Raw genomic sequence first — 17056 nt, forward strand, 5'->3', positions numbered from 1 at the left:
ACATATGTTGTGCAACACAAAACATGTAACAATCATCTTGCACATTATGTCTGGGCTGTACAGAAGCCTTCCATCTGTGATGTCCAGGCACCTGAAACATGACTTCAACATGCCAAATGTGCGTTCCACGATGCCTCTGGTGCGTTTGTGGGCCGCGTTGTACTGCCTCTAGGACCTGTGTGTGCGGGGCTCGGAGGGGTGTCATCATCTAAGAACAGAGTGCATATCCTTGATCACCTGTGACAGTGCAGAGAGACATGAGGCAATAGTTGGTTCTGCATGATGTGTTGGCAGGCACACTGGATTCATTGGTGTGTGATTGTGTGACTGAGTAACTCCTTTTTGACATGTACTGCTTGTAGAAAGGAGCGGCATCAATGTGTATTACGTAGCCTCACTGCTGCTCCTCTCTCTTCCAAACGTATTTATTAGTGTGCGCAGCGCGGTTGCATCACTTTCACCCCTATGGCACACCATTGTCATGCCTGTCTGCACATGTCGACAAGCCTGATAACAACACTGTGATGTTGTGCGTTGAAGGTGGGTGGGCATGTGTGTGTAGGGCTATGGTAAGGATAGGGCAGACACCAATGTAGAGGTCATGGCTGGCTGAACTCGCAATGTGGTTTAGGGTAGACCTTTGACTTATGCTTTGGTAATAGCGACACACACCATTGGCATCTATGATCCCGGACCCCGAGCAGGCTTGCGCTCCTTTATTTATCGCTTTGGCCGAGCCCGCACATTGCAACATTGTCCATTCCAGGACGGGTGGCATCGACACTACAACAGAGACACGCGCATTAGTTACTTCCTTGGCAAAGGCCAAAACTTAACCACGCCCAGAGCCCCGATTGATGAACCACACCCCTACACTGGACTGTCATATGCCAATCCACTCCGCTTATGCTTACAGGGGGTACGACACAGCTACTGAGGTAATATGGCTGCGTCCTCAAGCAGTGTATGTCGACATGGATATGTCTGTGGTCTGCATATTGTAGTCTTGCCAGCACATCCACACCACACTTGGCATTGTGTATATTCTCATTCATGGGTCCCTTGCCTCCTTCGCACATGCCTGGTTCCCACCTCTCCCCACAATCTTCTATTGTGTGGCTGAGGTACCATGCTGTTGATGGCTTATGTACATGGCTAGCCTATATTACCACAGTAAGTTGTGCTGTTGTGTCTGGTAGGTGGGCATGTTGTTTGGCATGTTGTATGTGAATTTGTAACATGTGCATTCACAGAGTTATGAGTTGCATGATTGTGGAATTGAGGTGTGTGGTGTGTTCATTTGGTACCCACCAATGAGCAGTGCATTTTTGTAGGTGCAATCCAGAAAGAGCTGGTTGATGATGGACTGTCAGGAGATGTAGGAATCATGCACTCTGCCTGGGTAGTTGGGGACAACATTGGTGAAGAGTTCCCGATGGTCCACTATTGCCTGCACATTGATGGAATGTGTGTGCCTACCGTTGTGGTAATTGTGTGCAGTGTTGACTGGGGACACAAGTGGGACATGTGTGCAGTCAATTGCCCCAAACACGTGCAGGATGCGTAGAAGCCTTGCTTGGTCTCCAGCTGTTCCTGTGCAGTGTGGGGGAAGTGAAGTTGCTGGTGTACCAAGCTGATGATGGCATCCAAGAGAGTTGTGATGAACTTTTATAGGGATGGCTGTGAGACTCCTCCGACTCTGGCAGTTGTTGGTTGGAAGGTACCAGAGGCCAACAGATGGAGCACAGCCAGCAACTGTGGCCAGTGATGTTCAGGATGCGGGTATGGTTGTCCTTTGGAGCCTGTAGTGGGCAATGACATCCTCTGGTGTTAATTCTGTGAGGCTGGTGCGTTTCTGATGGTCTGCTGTCTTTGTCTGCGCTGCCTCTGTGTTAGTCTGGGGGGAGGGCAGAGAGATCCGGAGGGTCTGGCCTGAGGGTTGTGGCGGTGGGTGCTGTGGCCCACTTGAGGCTCTGAACTGTATGATCAGTAGCTCTATGGCATCTGTTGTTCTTCAGGTTTGGCTCTGGGCTGGGCTCCCTTTCATGGTGCAGATTGTTGTCCGACTTTACACCAGGTAAGAGCAGGTGTGAAATCCCTGTGGGTAACACGCCTTATCGCAAGTTTTGTTCACTTACCGTCGATCTGGCTGGTCGTTGAGAATGTTGTAAAGTGGTGTTGAATGTTGTAAAGTGGTGTTGTCGCAGCTTTTTGCACGGGAACGTCTACTATGCATCTCATTAGCGTTAGTTGCTGTTGTCATCTGTGGCGATGTTTTTTGCAGCTGCTATCGCAGGAAAACTGGTGATATCGGCTGTAAGCACCAGCTTGTGAATAGGGCGATAACTTTATAACCACTTTGGCTGGGAGAAAGTGCTGATAACTTGGCTATAAGTCCTTGAGAATATGTCCCTCTTTAATGTAACTAGTGCACATGTAAAGCACTCTGATACTTTGGGATTGAGTTTTGCACTATATAAACCCCCCAGAAATGATGTGCTCTACCTCTCCTCCTTCCTGGCCAGGAAGGCTATCAGTATTCAGATGAATGCAGACAAATCCCCTGCCACATTCATCCCTTCGTCTGTTGTGGCTGTCTAGAAGAAATGCACAAAGTGTAGTTGTCACCCAGCCTAGACATGTATTGGAGACAGGGTGCAGGCACAGAGAGCATAGATAAGAGCAACAAAATCTCCACTTTCTAAAAATGGAATATATAAAACGGTAACGTCAAATCTAACTTTACCATTAAAGAAGATATAACAGTATTATATCTGTTAGAACCTTCTGGAACCTTCCAGCCCTGGGAGGGGTTATGCTTTGCCGCCTTTACAAGAGGGTCACCTGACCTAGGGGTATAAGAGGAAAGGACGGAAACTGAACTAGTCAGTTGGGGCACCACTGAACTTTGGGGAACCTCTGCCGGAATATAGGCGGTTGGGCCTAGGGGAGGAGCTTACACTACTGGGACTGACTGAGCTTAGGCCCTGCTGTACCCAAGTTAGATGAGGGACTATGCCATCCTGCTGATCTTGCCCAGTGAGCGGGAAACTCAGGGGACCAACTCCAGTGTGCTGCAGGGAACCATCTTGCCTCTGAAGTGGGTTATTGTCACACCTTTGTGTTAATCACCTTCATAGATTTTTTATTGAATTCCCAAGTGAAAATAAATATATTTAATTTGTGTTTTAATTTGTTCAGAGAGTTGAAGATGCCACAGACCTGCTCACTGTAGAGGGGAAAAAGATGTGTTGACTGTCCACTACTCATGGTGGTTGTGAAATTTATAATGTTGAAAAGATACAAAAGAACAAGGAAAACTGAATAGAATATAGAAAAGAATAGATGTATCATATAAGAGTGAATCAGGTCTGTTTCATGAATGTTGTATGTATCTCCATCATACCTGTTGAATTAATTAGCAAGCTTTTTCCTCAGTATTCAAGTGGTTGTATTCCAGTTTCCATATTTACTTAACAGTTAATAATGTATGAATAAGATAATGCACAAAAGTCAAATGATATCTGCAACATATCTGGCAGAAATTAAAATACATAGTAGGACGTATTTGGATAAGATATTTAGAGCACCCAGTAAACCTCTCCGGGTGCGGTATTTTCTATGTTGTGTAAATACCTATCATTCTAGGTTTGGCCTTTATAATGCAGTATTTAGCACAAAGAATTCTTCATGTTTTGCTTTTTCCTTGCAACTTTTCCCTGATAAATTTCAGCATGCTTGAAAAAACCAAAATGTGTCGCAGGAAAACTGTTGATGATGCAATAATTTCCCTATGTAGTCAATACCCCGTCCCTGGAAGAAAACAGATTTTATTCATAGTTATGATTCCTGCAAACATTTTTGTTTGTAAATGAACTATAATTCAGCCTTGCACTTATGTTTGTGGCTTCAGTTCAATTTGGCATGCAATAAATCCACATTATCCATTAACGTACGATTTAATTTAGTACATCTCTAAGTGCACCCAATCACAAGGCAGTCACAAATGAAACGTTCAGACACATCACGTTTTTTCTAGTGTACAGATCTCGGGTATCATGTGCCCTACTCCTTCTGTGACAGTATAAAAGACATGCCAGGAGCATGAGACGTACAAAGAACACAGGCAGGTGATCAGATGCAGAGATTCAATCACGCAACTCCTTACTCTATAACCACCATGAGGGCCATCCTTGCAGCTGTCTCCATGCTCCAGGCACTGATAATTGGAGGTAAGATTTATGTATTTAAAAAGTTTTATATAGCGCTGGCTAAACCCAAGGGTATTGGAGTGCTTTATAATAATTAGGTGACAAAACAAAAATTGCAGTATAATATTTGTTCAAAAAGGTAAAAAGAAATACAATTAGAGCAATCTACACAGTACAGTTATAACATAGGACTATAAATAAGACCCTTGCCGGTATTGAATAGTTAAACTAGAGTCAGTTAGTCAGGTATAATGTAGCAGGAACCTAGTAAAGTTGGGGGCAGATTGTGAAACCGTGTTGGGTGGCAAGGATTAAGGACCCCAGTATTTGTTGAGAAGGTGCAGCTTGAGGTCTTTTTTGAAGCTGAGGTAGGAGGGGTTGCAACGTAGATCTTTAAGGAGTGGGTTCCAGATAGTAGGTGCATTTCCAGTGAAAGAACATGTTTGTGTAGATTTCTTGTTTAAAAAGGGAGGGACTAGCATGAGAGCATTGGTGCTCCTCAACTCTCTTGAGCAGCCCGCTTTGTGGAGTTTATCTGAGAGATACAATGGGGTGAGTTGATAAAGGGCTTTATGCGTAATGCAAGCGGTCTTGTAGGTGGATCTGCCTTCGAAGTGAATCAATTTGAGACCTTTGAGGACGGGGAGATGTGGTCAAACTGCTTACAATCTGTGATAAGCCTGGCCGCGAGGTTAAGGACGGATTTGATTGGGGCCAAGTGGACTTTCGGTGTTCCCGAGAGAATGGCATTACCATAGTCCAATCTAGACAGTAACAGTGAATGAACAACTACTTTAAAGTCATCAGCAGGAATGAAGGGTTTAATTTTTTTGAGGTGGTGAAGCGTCCTTTGGACACATTTTTTTATGTGGGAGTAAGACCATGGTTCTGACCGATGCTTATACCGAGGGAATTAACTGTGTTGGAAGTGAAAAGAGAGCAGTTTAGCGCTTTAAGGTCAGAGATCCAGTGTTGAATGGGGAGCTGGTTGCCTTTATGAGCGAGGAGAATCATTTCTTTTTTTTTAGGGTTGTTTATATTCTTGAAATGTGTCATCACTGAAAGGTGCACATTGATATGAACAGGGTAGTGCTCAGGATGGGGCCTAATTCTCTTCAGAAATCTCCTCTAACTACTGTCACAGTGTTGCCATTTCTTCTTTCTTCTTGTTTTTCCCTGTATTTGTCCTCCTTTAGCTCAGTTTTAAACACCCTTTAATTGCACTGTAGGTCCCCAAACGTATTTATTTATTTATTTTGAGTTTTATATCGCGATGGCTAGACCCGGAGGTATCAGAGCTTTTTACAAAGTATGAGTACGAATCAAGTTACACAAAGTTAAAAAACAATTACACAATGTTGCACAATAGAAAAAAAAAGAACACAAGTTAAGGATATGAGAATACTCGAAGATGGCAATAAGAAGACGCATGATGAGGCAACAAACCACAAGAGGAATAACAGTAAAAGAGAAGGTTAAGCGACGGCAAGAAACAGCCTAAGGGGCAGGAGAAGAAAAAGGGGGAGCACAGAAAGGAAAGGGTAAGGAAAGAAGATAAGGACAGGAAGGTGAGAGGGAAACAAAAATGGAAAAGGCACCAGAGATGTCAACAAAAACAGAAAAACGAGGAGCAGGTCAGTGGCAAACGAGAGACAATTTCGATGTAGCCCAGCATGAGACCAGCGGGGATGGAGGATGGGACAGGGACTGCTAAAATGGAGGATCATTGATAGGAGAGGCAGTGGATGATAGTCCCAAAATGGCCGGGAGCATAAGGGTCCAAGTCCAGAAGCCAGAGGGGCTAAGTCCAGAGGAAAAAGAAAAAGAAGAGCTAATTTCATGGAGAGGCATTATAGTCAGGGGAGGAGGGAGCAGTCTATTATTGAGCCGCAGCTGTGCCGTGTCCATGTACAAATGTTCTGGACAGTGGTGTCTGATCCGTTTTTAATAGGTCACGGGAGGAACTGTTATGGGAGCCAGGGCTGCAGACCAAGAGAACAGGAAGCAGCAAAGTTGGAGCCAGCATGGGAGATTCTCCGGCAGGGACAGGAAAGTGACAGGCTCAGAATGCCACGTAGAGCAGTGCCAATAGTTCTTACCTCTGCTAAATACCAAATCGTCCCAGTTGATTTGCGGGAGGCACAGTAGGTGAGGTAACTGAAGGGGAAGGCAGCAGTAACCAAGCTCGGTGGCAGGGAGAGAGTCAGGAGGGTAGAACCTCCGCCCGGCTCCTCTGCATCTAGAGAGATCAGAGAGGCATTGTCAGCATTGTAAAGTGCTCCACCGAACGTTGGTCACCAAGGACTTCAGCGAGGAAGGTAGGGAAGGAGGGAGACGAACAGCGGAGTTGAGAGGGGAACTGTGCCTGATGCCCGGCTGGGTAGGTGTCGGCCACGGCGAGATTCCTGGGCCAGACTCCCCTTTAGCTGAACATAGCGACTCCACTAGACATCGGCCATGGTGGTCCTGGAACTCTGCGGGAGAAAGCCTCAAGTGCAAATTCTGACGAGAATCTCATGCTCACAAGCGCAAGAATTGAGCATTGTTGACCGCAGTTGAGGACGAAAACCCAGGTGAGTAGATTTATCGCTGGAGGAGGTCGGAATCTGGGGATTTTAGCCAAAATGGCAATATCTGTCCGGGAGCCCCTGTCTGGAGCTCCTCACCGGGCGGCCATCTTGGTGCGATTCAAGGAGGATGTAAGGATGGCACCACCTGTGGCCTTCAAAGCAATCTAGTGGCGCTGGCCGCAAACTTAAAATGTAGCGCTGTCTGGGCTCACCCATGATGCACTCTAGGATAGGCTATGACTCAACATTTTCTCAACGACTTGTAGTCCTCACAGGATACCCCACTTTACAGAGGTTGTGCCTGGTTAGTCCTTGCTAAGGTTTTGAGTTGCAGTGACTACTCAGAGACCACTCCTTTATCTCCCTGAGACATCACAGTCTAATGACCTCATAGAACCGAGCACTGTTTGTTTTTAATGACTATAAATCATCATTAAAACGATCTGGGTTGTGTTTTGAATAATGATAGGTGCACTCACCTTCAGGGCACCTGTTGTCATGGTACCCATTAGATGATCCCCAACATAGTGTTACATGAAAGTGACCCTAAGATGGAGGATGGCTGCTGCCAGCAGAGAAACAACAGATGCTGTAGGTTCACAACACCTTCATCCTGCCTTGTGCTCTTTTGTCCCCAGTGTATCACAGAGGGGAATACACAATGGTCTCTCTATATCTACTGTGCATTCGTAAATTATTCGAAATGTGTACTTTTGAAGTGACCTGAATGGATCAGCAAATGGACAGAACAAGAGAGATGCAGTCTTCCCACACTGCCATCTTGGAAAAAACAACCTTTGTTGTCCTTATTTAATTTTTTTCATACCTTCCATTAACATGTTATTTTAAAAAAGTGAGCCCGAGTAATTAAGAAATTAAACATAGTAGCTGCATTTGGAAGATTTCTGATGTATACAAATTCACAAACGTTTCCAACAAAACTTGTAGCAACATGAGACATTCATATGATTCAGAGAAATCAGTGTGTACATTCCAATTTGACATCAGAAGATATACATGCTTTCGTATGTTCATGAGAAACATCATTTATTAAATTTATGTTTTGTTTTTCTACCTGAGTAAAACAAAAATTTCCAGATTCAATATGGCCCTGAGCTTCTCTAAAGCAGCAGATGTTACCTTTCTGCAGTTGATATTCAGGCCTTCCAGACATAACCAATAGGTTTCAAAGGATCAAGCTACTCTGGCCTTTATTTGGGACTTTTGTGGCTGCAAAGTGCTGGGAAGTTAAATGTGCCAGTCGCTGCTCTGCTTTTATCCCCGGCACTTCATGTTTTACAAATTAAGCCCCTGCTGTAGACTTTTCTTTCGGAGCTATATGGCTGCAGAGGGCTGCAAAGTTAAAAGCAGTAGTTTCTGCTTTGCTTTTAGCCCAGGCACTTCATGTTTTACAATTTACGCATTAGCTATAGGCCTTCATTTGAGACTTATGTGGCTGCAGAGTGGTCGAAAGATAAATATGGTATTTGCTGTTTGGTTTATTTTTAATAGTCTAGTTAGTTTATTTGAATACAAATAGTTTGCAGACAATTTATTCAAGGGAACGTGTAGTAGAGCACTGCTTAATTTATAAAACATGAAGTACCGGGGCTAAATTAAAAGCAGTAACTACCATTTTAACTCTCTAGTCCTCTGCAGCCATGTAAATCCCAAATAAAGGAAAACCTCCAGTACTTATTTTGAAAACAAGTTTGTGGGCAAAAAGCTAAACTTTGAAAATGCCCAAAAACACAAAATGTTTTACTTTCCAGCACTCTGCCACAAAGGCCTTTATTTAGGAGGACTGTGGCTCACCCTGATGCAGAGGTCTGGCCCGGGACCAGGGTTCAATTCCCGACGCGGCAGGGTCTTGAGCTCAAATGTCAACGGACTCGATATGTCTCGCCTCGGTGCCTACTCTAATCATTGGGTCCCACGCTGCAACTCTGGGCAATAGCTTTCTTAATCTCCACTACGCCCTTGGCGCTGGGATGCCTGGCCTCCACCTCGGGGAGCCCAGTAGGGGACATCTCACAGGGAAAGCCAGGATGGGTTCCACAGCGGTATACAGCACCAGGATGCCTGTCAGGTGATAGTGCGCTTTACAAGCATACATACATTTGGGACTTTTGTGGCTGCAGAGTGCTAGAAAGTTAAACATGGCAGTTGCTGCTTTGCTTTATCCCCGGCACTTCATGCTTTACAAATTAAGCACCAAGTGTAGTCTTTTCTTTCTGAGCTATATGGCTGCAGAGGGCTGCAAAGTTAAAAGTGGTAGTTGCTGCTTTGCTTTTTTCCCAGGCACTTTATGTTTTACAAATTAAGCATTAGCTGTAGGCCTTCATTTGAGACGTATGTGGCTGCAGAGTGTTGAGGAGAAGAACGTGGCAGTTGTTGCCGTGCGTTTAGCACCAGCACTTGGGGGCAGATTTACAAGCCCCTTGCGCCACTTTTACCATGGCAAAAGTGGTACAAGGGGATTGTAAATCTGCCCCTTCATGCTTTACAAATTAAGCACTGCTTAAACACTTCTCACCGTGAATGAAATGTCTGCAAACTATTTGTTTTTAAATAAACAAATTTGTTTATCAAAAATCATTCATTTGATAACTTTATTTCGGTCATTGACCATAAAAGTGCAGATAAAATAGATACAAGCTCAGTGATAAAATCCATAAATACAAGCAGTTTTAAAAGGTTATTAAACAGTAGGTTATCAAAAGAGGGGTATTACCCCAATTAATTCCGTGTAAGAAAGGTAGTCCTTCTCCGCCACATACCATGTAGGAAGCGGGAAACCGAGAAAACAATAGGAGGGGAGGTGTCGTATGTTAAAACTTTACAAGCCTGTGCACATTGTCTAAGTCCCAAGTTTCTGCACAACGGAGACAACCAACATTTCAATATTTTACTATACGCCGGGCAGAAAAACAGAACATGCGCAGTATCTTCTATGCTATTGTTGCAGGCTGGGCAGGTTCCCTCATCTGAATTGGCCCATTTAGAAGTCAGCTCCCTAATGGGCAAGCAGCCATGTCTTAGTTGGGTGTATAATTTCCTCGCAAGGGGAGGCTGCACTACGTCTAAAAATTCCTCACTCTTGGGTACAGTTTTCACCTGCAAGAATTCAGTGGATAGCCTACCCAGAGTTTTCGAGCAATGTAACATATTAAGGCTATAATTTCTCAGAGTGGCCAACAACTCTGACCTCTCTAAACTCAGGCAAATCTCCTCCGTGGATTCCCACAGTTGAGGCAAGCCAATTTTGTAGGAGAGAACCTTGATGTGGGATAGCCAGGGTATATGTTTGTTCTTAACCCTTCCCCAAACTGCAGAAAATTCCGCTCTGTAATCAACAAGCTCTGGACCTGTCCAGAGCCTTCTCCAATAGAGCAGAGGTTGTGCGGCTATCAGTTCTTTAATGGACTCAAGGCCCATATCTAGCCGCAGCGATATGAGAGGGGTGCTTTGGGGTAGGCCTACCAGATTTCTCATAAAGGCCTGCTCGATCTTTAGTAAACTCAGTGCATTCTTGTGTCCCCAAATTTCTCCACCATACATATCTGCTGGCCTGGCCTGAGTTCTATACATTTCAAGAACGGGGGCAGCTGGTTTAAATTGTGATATTTTGTGGAATTTGCCAATACCCCCTATGATCTGTGAAAGTGTCAGGGTGGATCTAGACACCTGGTGACCCCAGTCAAAATCTTCGGTCAGCGTGACACCAAGGTAAACAAAGGTTTTTACCCTCTCGAGCGGGGTGCCATTCAGGACAGGGTTCGGGCGGGTGTGCCTTCGGGGATTGAAAATCATAAACTTGGTTTTATCCTAGTTTACCTCCAATCCCCGCGAGGCACAGAAAGTTGCAAACCCATCCAAAACCCTCTGGATGCCCGTTGATGTTCGGGAAAACAACAAGGTGTCATCCGTGAACATCAAAGCGGGCACCCGGCCAGTAGCCAACCACGGGGCATCACTATCCCCAACACCACCCAATTCATCCACCAAGCCGTTAACATAGAGGCTAAAAAGTGTAGGGGCCAGGGCTCAACCCTGGCGTACCCCCCTGGTTACGGGGAAGCCGTCCGAAAGTTCTCTGTTCCTTCCGCACCTCACCTGGGCGTAGTTCCCTGCATGGAGTCGGATCAAAACATCTAATAAGCAGTACAGGAGGCCTAATTCTTCCAGTACCTTCCATGTTCTCTCCCTGGGCACAAGGTTGATGGCGGCCCGCAGATCCACAAAGACAAGGTAGAGGCTGCCACCCTCTACTCTTGCAGGACCTGCAGCCTAAAAATTTGGTCCAGGGTCGAGATGCCAGATCTAAATCCGGTTTGGAGAGTGGTCAGTAATTTGTGTTCCTCTATCCATCACAATATTCCGTTCAGTAAGATCTGGACCATTCGTTTTTGCGTAGTATCTAGAAGACTAATGGGCCTATAGTTAGATGGAGATAACGGGCAGCCCTTCTTGTAAATGGGGACGATCTCAGCTCCCAAATAGGTTTCCGGTAACTTGGAACCCCCGAGGACCGCGTTGAACAGAACTACAAGATACGGTGTCCACATTTTGGGCTGGGAGTGAAAGAGGTCACCAGGTAATTTGTCAAGGCCTGGGGCTTTGTTTGGGAGCAATCTATCGATAGCAGATTCCACTTCCTTGAGAGAGATACTCTTGAGGTTTTGCAAGGGAATCATCTCCCGGTCATCCAGCACGCTCCATCGATGTCCCAAGCCGGAGGCCCCCGGCAGTCGATGCTCGTGCAGGGGGTCTAGGGCCGGGGGAGTCTGAAGGGCCCTATCTACTCCTGTCATCTGAACCTGCCATTGGTACACATAGGCACCAGCCTCGGGGCTTGTGTAAAGGGCTGCAAAATGTGCCTCCCATACTGAGGGAGCAATGTTCGGTAAAACAGCCTCTCCCCCCCTTTTACGCCTGCATTGACTATAGCCCAAAATGATGTGGCATCCTTTAAAAGGAGCGCATGTCTCAGTTCTTCCCACCTTGCTTCCTCCCACTCTATCTTGCCCCTGATGATCTCCTTTGTGTACAGCAGTCTAATTGCCCTAATTTGTGCATTACCTTTAGATTTGATTGCTGCAAGGAGATCCCTTTTTACTTTCTTACAGGTACATTCGAATCAGGGGAGCGTCCTAGGGGTGCTCCGTTTGTTTCCACTTACTGGATAGAGCACTTCCCATAATCTCATGACTAGCTGCCTGTGTATTTCTACGGGTTGTCGGCGAAGGGACTGATCGCCCATCTCGCTTATGTGCAGAATTGCGATCTGATATATTTTTGCAATCCGGGTGGGGGAATTCACAAAATGAGGCCATTTAATACTTCTCCTATTGTTTGTTACCAAGAGAGTTGTCATCACCATGGCAGGATTAGGGTCGGGGTTTGTTAGACCAAAAGACCCAGGCTTAAGGGTTAAGACCAAGGCATTATGATCACTATCATGCCTTGGTACAACCCTAAATTCTTTCAGCCTATCCAAATATTTGGCTTCCATCATGAGGTAATCAATGATGGAGGTTTGGTTTGCCCTATTATACGTGGCAAGCCCTGGACAGTCCAGATCCAATCTCCTGTTGCACGCCCGCAAAGATGTTGCAAGGTAGAGAGATTTTATCTGGAGCACCAATGGTGTCCATGCCCTAACCGGAGTAATCTTGGGGTCAGGGATGCGCCAGAGTTAGTCTACTTTGTCTTGTTCGCACAACTCCAAACTACTTGGATGCTCAAACTGGAAATTAAAATCACTGCCAAAAATTATCGCAATTGAGGGGTCCAATGCCTGGATAAAAAGATTGAGTGCTTTGATTGTATTCGATTCCTGCCCCTTCTTGACTGGCCTTGAGTAGATATTTATTAAAGCTACTAGTGGTTTACTTTGGGGTGTTAGTAAGACACACTGGACGTCTCGGGAATTTGTTGGCATTTGTTTGGCCTGAATGCCCAAATGAGTGCCTATCCATATTGTTAGTCCGCCCGAAGGGCGGCCTCTACCTGTGGATACGGCAAGGATATTGTAAGTTGCAAAGGCCAGATTGATGCTCTCCTGCAATGCCCAGGTCTCCTGCATCAGGCAGATATCGTGAGCAGTCATAAAGGAGTCGCACTCTGGTGTGAGCAGTTTGTTTTTTAACCCGGCTATGTTCCAGGATAGGATTTTTAAACAACCTTCCACTACCTTGCCAGAACCTTGTACGTCCCCCCGTCCATTGGGGCTGTCCAGGTTCCCCTTTTCTCTAGTCCCCTCCCTCGTCGAGGAAGAAAATACTGAATCATCCCTGGTGGAGGTAGATGGAACATTTTCCTCTAAAACCCGTCCTCCAGTGGACGCTTCATTAATAATTTGTAATGGGGAATTTTCCTTCAGTATGAGTCAATCTACCTCCTCCAGCACACTAAACCTATTCCAATGGGGTTGGAGCGGGTGTGTAGAATTATATGGGAACATATCCTCCCCAAACTTTGGCCTGTGTTGCATTCTGTTTGATGGAGGATAAATGCCCCTGTTGTAATGAATCCCATTGGAGTGGGTTAATCTCAAGTTGGGGGTAGGGTAAAAAAATGACAAGTGTAGTGGGCATATTTGGGAATTTGACCTGCAGAAGGGAGCGTTACAGATGTGGTCCACAGCAGAGGTGTCCCTTAAGTTTATTATTACAACATCTCCTGATACTGCTTTTGGCCCCCCTCCCTATCCAATCTATTCTTCTAACTGCCAGTATTTCCCCTGAGACATTTGGGGGTAGGGGTCCGTTTACGCTCAACCATTGGATGTACTTATTTTTCAAATTAGACTAACGCCCTCAAGATTACAGAGTGAACTGCTGGTATAGTATGTGTGTAACCAGGGGGCTTTGAATCCAAGTAACAGTACGTTTTTATGAGTAGCCTTTTCCTTGATAATGTCTTCTGCAGATGAAAGGGGGGTGGGCCGTCCCGTCCTTGTACGTCCTCGGACGGCCACAGACGGCCCGCCCTTTGCCCGGGCTTAGCCCGGCGCACTCCTGCGCGCACCCGCGACCCGGGCGATGAGGGTGTAATTTATGTGCCTCCTGGAGCTCCTTTGCGGTAGGCGGCTTCCGGCCGCGCTGTTCACTGGGACCCTTAGTCCCCACAGCCCTGATTCTCCACCACATGGCGGCCACACAGATCACAGGTATGTAGAAATCTGGGAGTTAAACATTGCAGAGAGGCCTACAGGATATTGAAATATGATACACATCAACCCATTCTGATTTCTGTCATACATTTTTTATTTTCAATTCGGTGTGTGCCTAATGCCATTTTAAAGTCATCACCTTCATAGGGGCCAATTCACTGTACTAGACCTCCCATGACGAACTTAGCCTTTTGTTTCTCATTGGCACCTTTGTAAATTGTAAGCAAATATTTTAGAACTTTTTCAGAAAACTTTTTTATATACAATGTCCAAGTAGTTATTCAGTATCACTTTTGTCTTTGATTGTTTATTGATGTTAGATCAGATTAGGTACATCTTTCTCCTACTAAAGGGCATTCCACAAAAATAATATTCTACACGAAGTAGTATCTGTTAAGTTTGTTCATAGATTGGACAAACACCTAATCTATTTGTAGAATGTGTATATGATGTAATATCTGTTGTGACCTATTGTTGCCTGCCATATTGTTCCTTTTGTTCTTGATGTATATTGTCCTAAAAATCCTGCCGCAATAGCCTTCTACCTATTTCCCCCCACTATGTATTTTTACTCTTGTGACACTTTGACCGACTTGTACCTTGTTTTGTCTACTTGAACTGTGTTCCTGTTTCTTCGTAATCCTTGTGTAAAGTGCTCTGATACCCACTTGGGGGATGTTACAAACCTATAATAAATAAATAAATAAATAAATATGTAGTTTATGTAGTTTATTACATCCCCATTTAAATCAAGGGGCTCCGGCCTGAGGCAGAAGGAAAATTGAATTTTAATACGCCAGTGTGTCTACATGTTCCACAAGCACTTTATCAGTTACTCTCAATCACTCCCCTAAACAACCTTGTGGGGTCGGGGGTGAGCCAGAATGCCAAATGAATTGATAATGGACTTTGTTCATAATACATGTTTTTATTTCCTTGGCTGGTATGCTCTGAGGGCCTTAGTTGTGATAATGCAATGTACCACATGCATTTTCTTAACCTTGTTTTTATTCAAATGCCTGTAGTTTTAATATTTGTGCTTTTATGACTATTTTTAGTCAACATACATCTTTTTGAGCTGAGATTTGAGATTTACTTTGTGCTGGAAAGTAGCCCTATGTACTGCTTCTTCACATCAAGGAGACCCATAATGGATGGTGATGTGTGTTCCCATGCAGGCAGTCTATTTATTAAAAAAAGGTAAACAAGGCTCTGTGCCCAAAAAATTACACATCCTCAAGGTAGGTGTAAAATTGGAGAAATGTTGTCTTTCCTCTAAACTTTTTCCACTTTCCATGTATGCTTCAATGTACAGCATTCATACAGATGTAGAAGACAAGGCTCAGCATATTCTTCTGCACTGGAAATGTGGCCGTTCAGTGCAAAACCTATACTAAACATCATTCGGATACCTTTGCACTATGGTGAATTGTTTGTGCCTAGCAGTAGGCAGCCCAATATACTAAGGTTGGTTGATAATATCTAAGGCAGAAAGTCTCTCTGCCCGCAGAATTTTGCCCTTTCTGCGTCACTCTTTTGACTTTCTGCAAAATTCTGCCAACAGCTGTGTGGCACAATTATTTCTCATACGCGTTTCGCCACCACCTAAAGGGATTTTCTTAATGTTGGTAGCCGCTGCAGGTTGCAACTGTTGGTATTGAAGAAAGAGCCTCTAGAGTAGAACTACTTGAACAGCAGGAAGAAGCTGTGCTCTCAAGTGCACTGCGTAGTGCCAGTCACGCTGATTTTAAAGTGCTGAATAAGCTCCCAGTTCTAAAAATCAGTGCAAGCAGTGCAGCGTGCCAAATTCGGCTAATTCACTGAACTCTCAGGAATCTTGCAGAGTTTATGGATCTCCGTCCAATTCCAAAATGAAACTCTGCGTGTTCCACCCACCCTTAATCAGATCTTAGTAGATATGGCCCTGTTCTGCTCTCTCCCTTTGACACAAAGCAGCACATCAACTTTGGTTGAAGCTTTTTGTTGAGTCAAAAGTGTTTTACCCTTTTTACTCATCTTTATCTCTGTGTATTTGTCTGTCTCTTGGTATCTGCCTCTGCCTACCCATTTCTCTGTGTCTGTCTGACCCTTTCTTTCTGTTGTAATCTTCATTTTGTCTCAGTTCTTTGTTTGCCTCTAGTATGCAACTCTTTCTCATGTCCCCTTTAGGGTTTACGCTCCATCACTGTTCTGCGCCCCAAAGAATGGAGCTATCTGCTCATCGCTAGTCGCTGGAGCATTTATTATTATTATTTTTTTTGCATTATACTGTGTACAGTGGCGTAGCAGTACTTTCTTATCTTGCCCTTATCCACAAAACATTTCAACCTAAATAGTGAACATTTCCCACTCTGAGTACCCAGACATATTTTTCCTCCTGAATCACTCTTTTTAAATAAAGAACAACATTATATACAGAACTTGAGACAGAATGTGTTTTTCTTTCAGATTGTCTACTTTGCGAGCAGTGTCTTGGCACCGGCACCACTCAATGCTCAGGTATCTTCAAGCAATGTCCTCCTGACGTCACTCACTGCATGGCAGGCCTAGAGAACATCACACTGGGTGAGTGCAACGCGCGGCATTTCTGTAACATGTGTCCCCATTGGCAACATTGTGGCCAATGTTGAAGGTTCCTGCAAGCTTCCTGTCGGACATCCAGAAGCCCCTCCCTTGTGTCCTCATGGCTCCAACTTGTGATTGGCTAATATGTGCTGTCTGGTATAAATTCCTCAGTCCTTCACCCCAGGTTCCCTTTCTTGCCTGATTTGCAAGGAGTATGACGTAAAACTCAGTGGTAGAATGCCATGGAGTAAGCATCATTGTGGGGGAGGGAAGTGTGACAAAAAATTCATAAAATGTTCAGAAAAATGTATTGCCTAACTAAAATTGTTAGGTGCTGAAAAACATATGTTATTTTTTTAGTTTGTATAGCGCACAGATGCCGCAGCCAAGAGGCGTCCCGGTGCTTTCCAGAGATGGTAGAACACAACACAACAGAAATAAAGCAGAACGAGTGAAACTAAACTGTGGAGAATAAGAAGGTTTTTAGTGCCTTCCTAAAAGGGAGCAGATCGGGGATGGAGCGGAGAGTAGCA

General features: G+C 44.8%; 1 protein-coding gene across 1 annotated transcript in view; it reads left to right on the top strand.

Annotated features, from left to right (window-relative positions):
* The first annotated feature begins 4156 nt into the window (after positions 1-4156).
* Positions 4157-17056, top strand: part of LOC147663739 (phospholipase A2 inhibitor and Ly6/PLAUR domain-containing protein-like) — a 68642-nt gene continuing 55742 nt past the window's right edge. The window contains exons 1-2 of the mRNA XM_086950240.1: positions 4157-4232; positions 16407-16523. Coding sequence (XP_086806366.1) covers positions 4181-4232; positions 16407-16523 — 169 coding nt within the window. The 5' untranslated portion in view covers positions 4157-4180. The remainder of the gene's footprint in view (positions 4233-16406; positions 16524-17056) is intronic.

The sequence above is a fragment of the Lissotriton vulgaris genome, unplaced genomic scaffold (genome assembly GCF_964263255.1).
Source record: "Lissotriton vulgaris unplaced genomic scaffold, aLisVul1.2 SCAFFOLD_1366, whole genome shotgun sequence".
Classification (NCBI taxonomy): Eukaryota; Metazoa; Chordata; class Amphibia; order Caudata; family Salamandridae; genus Lissotriton; species Lissotriton vulgaris.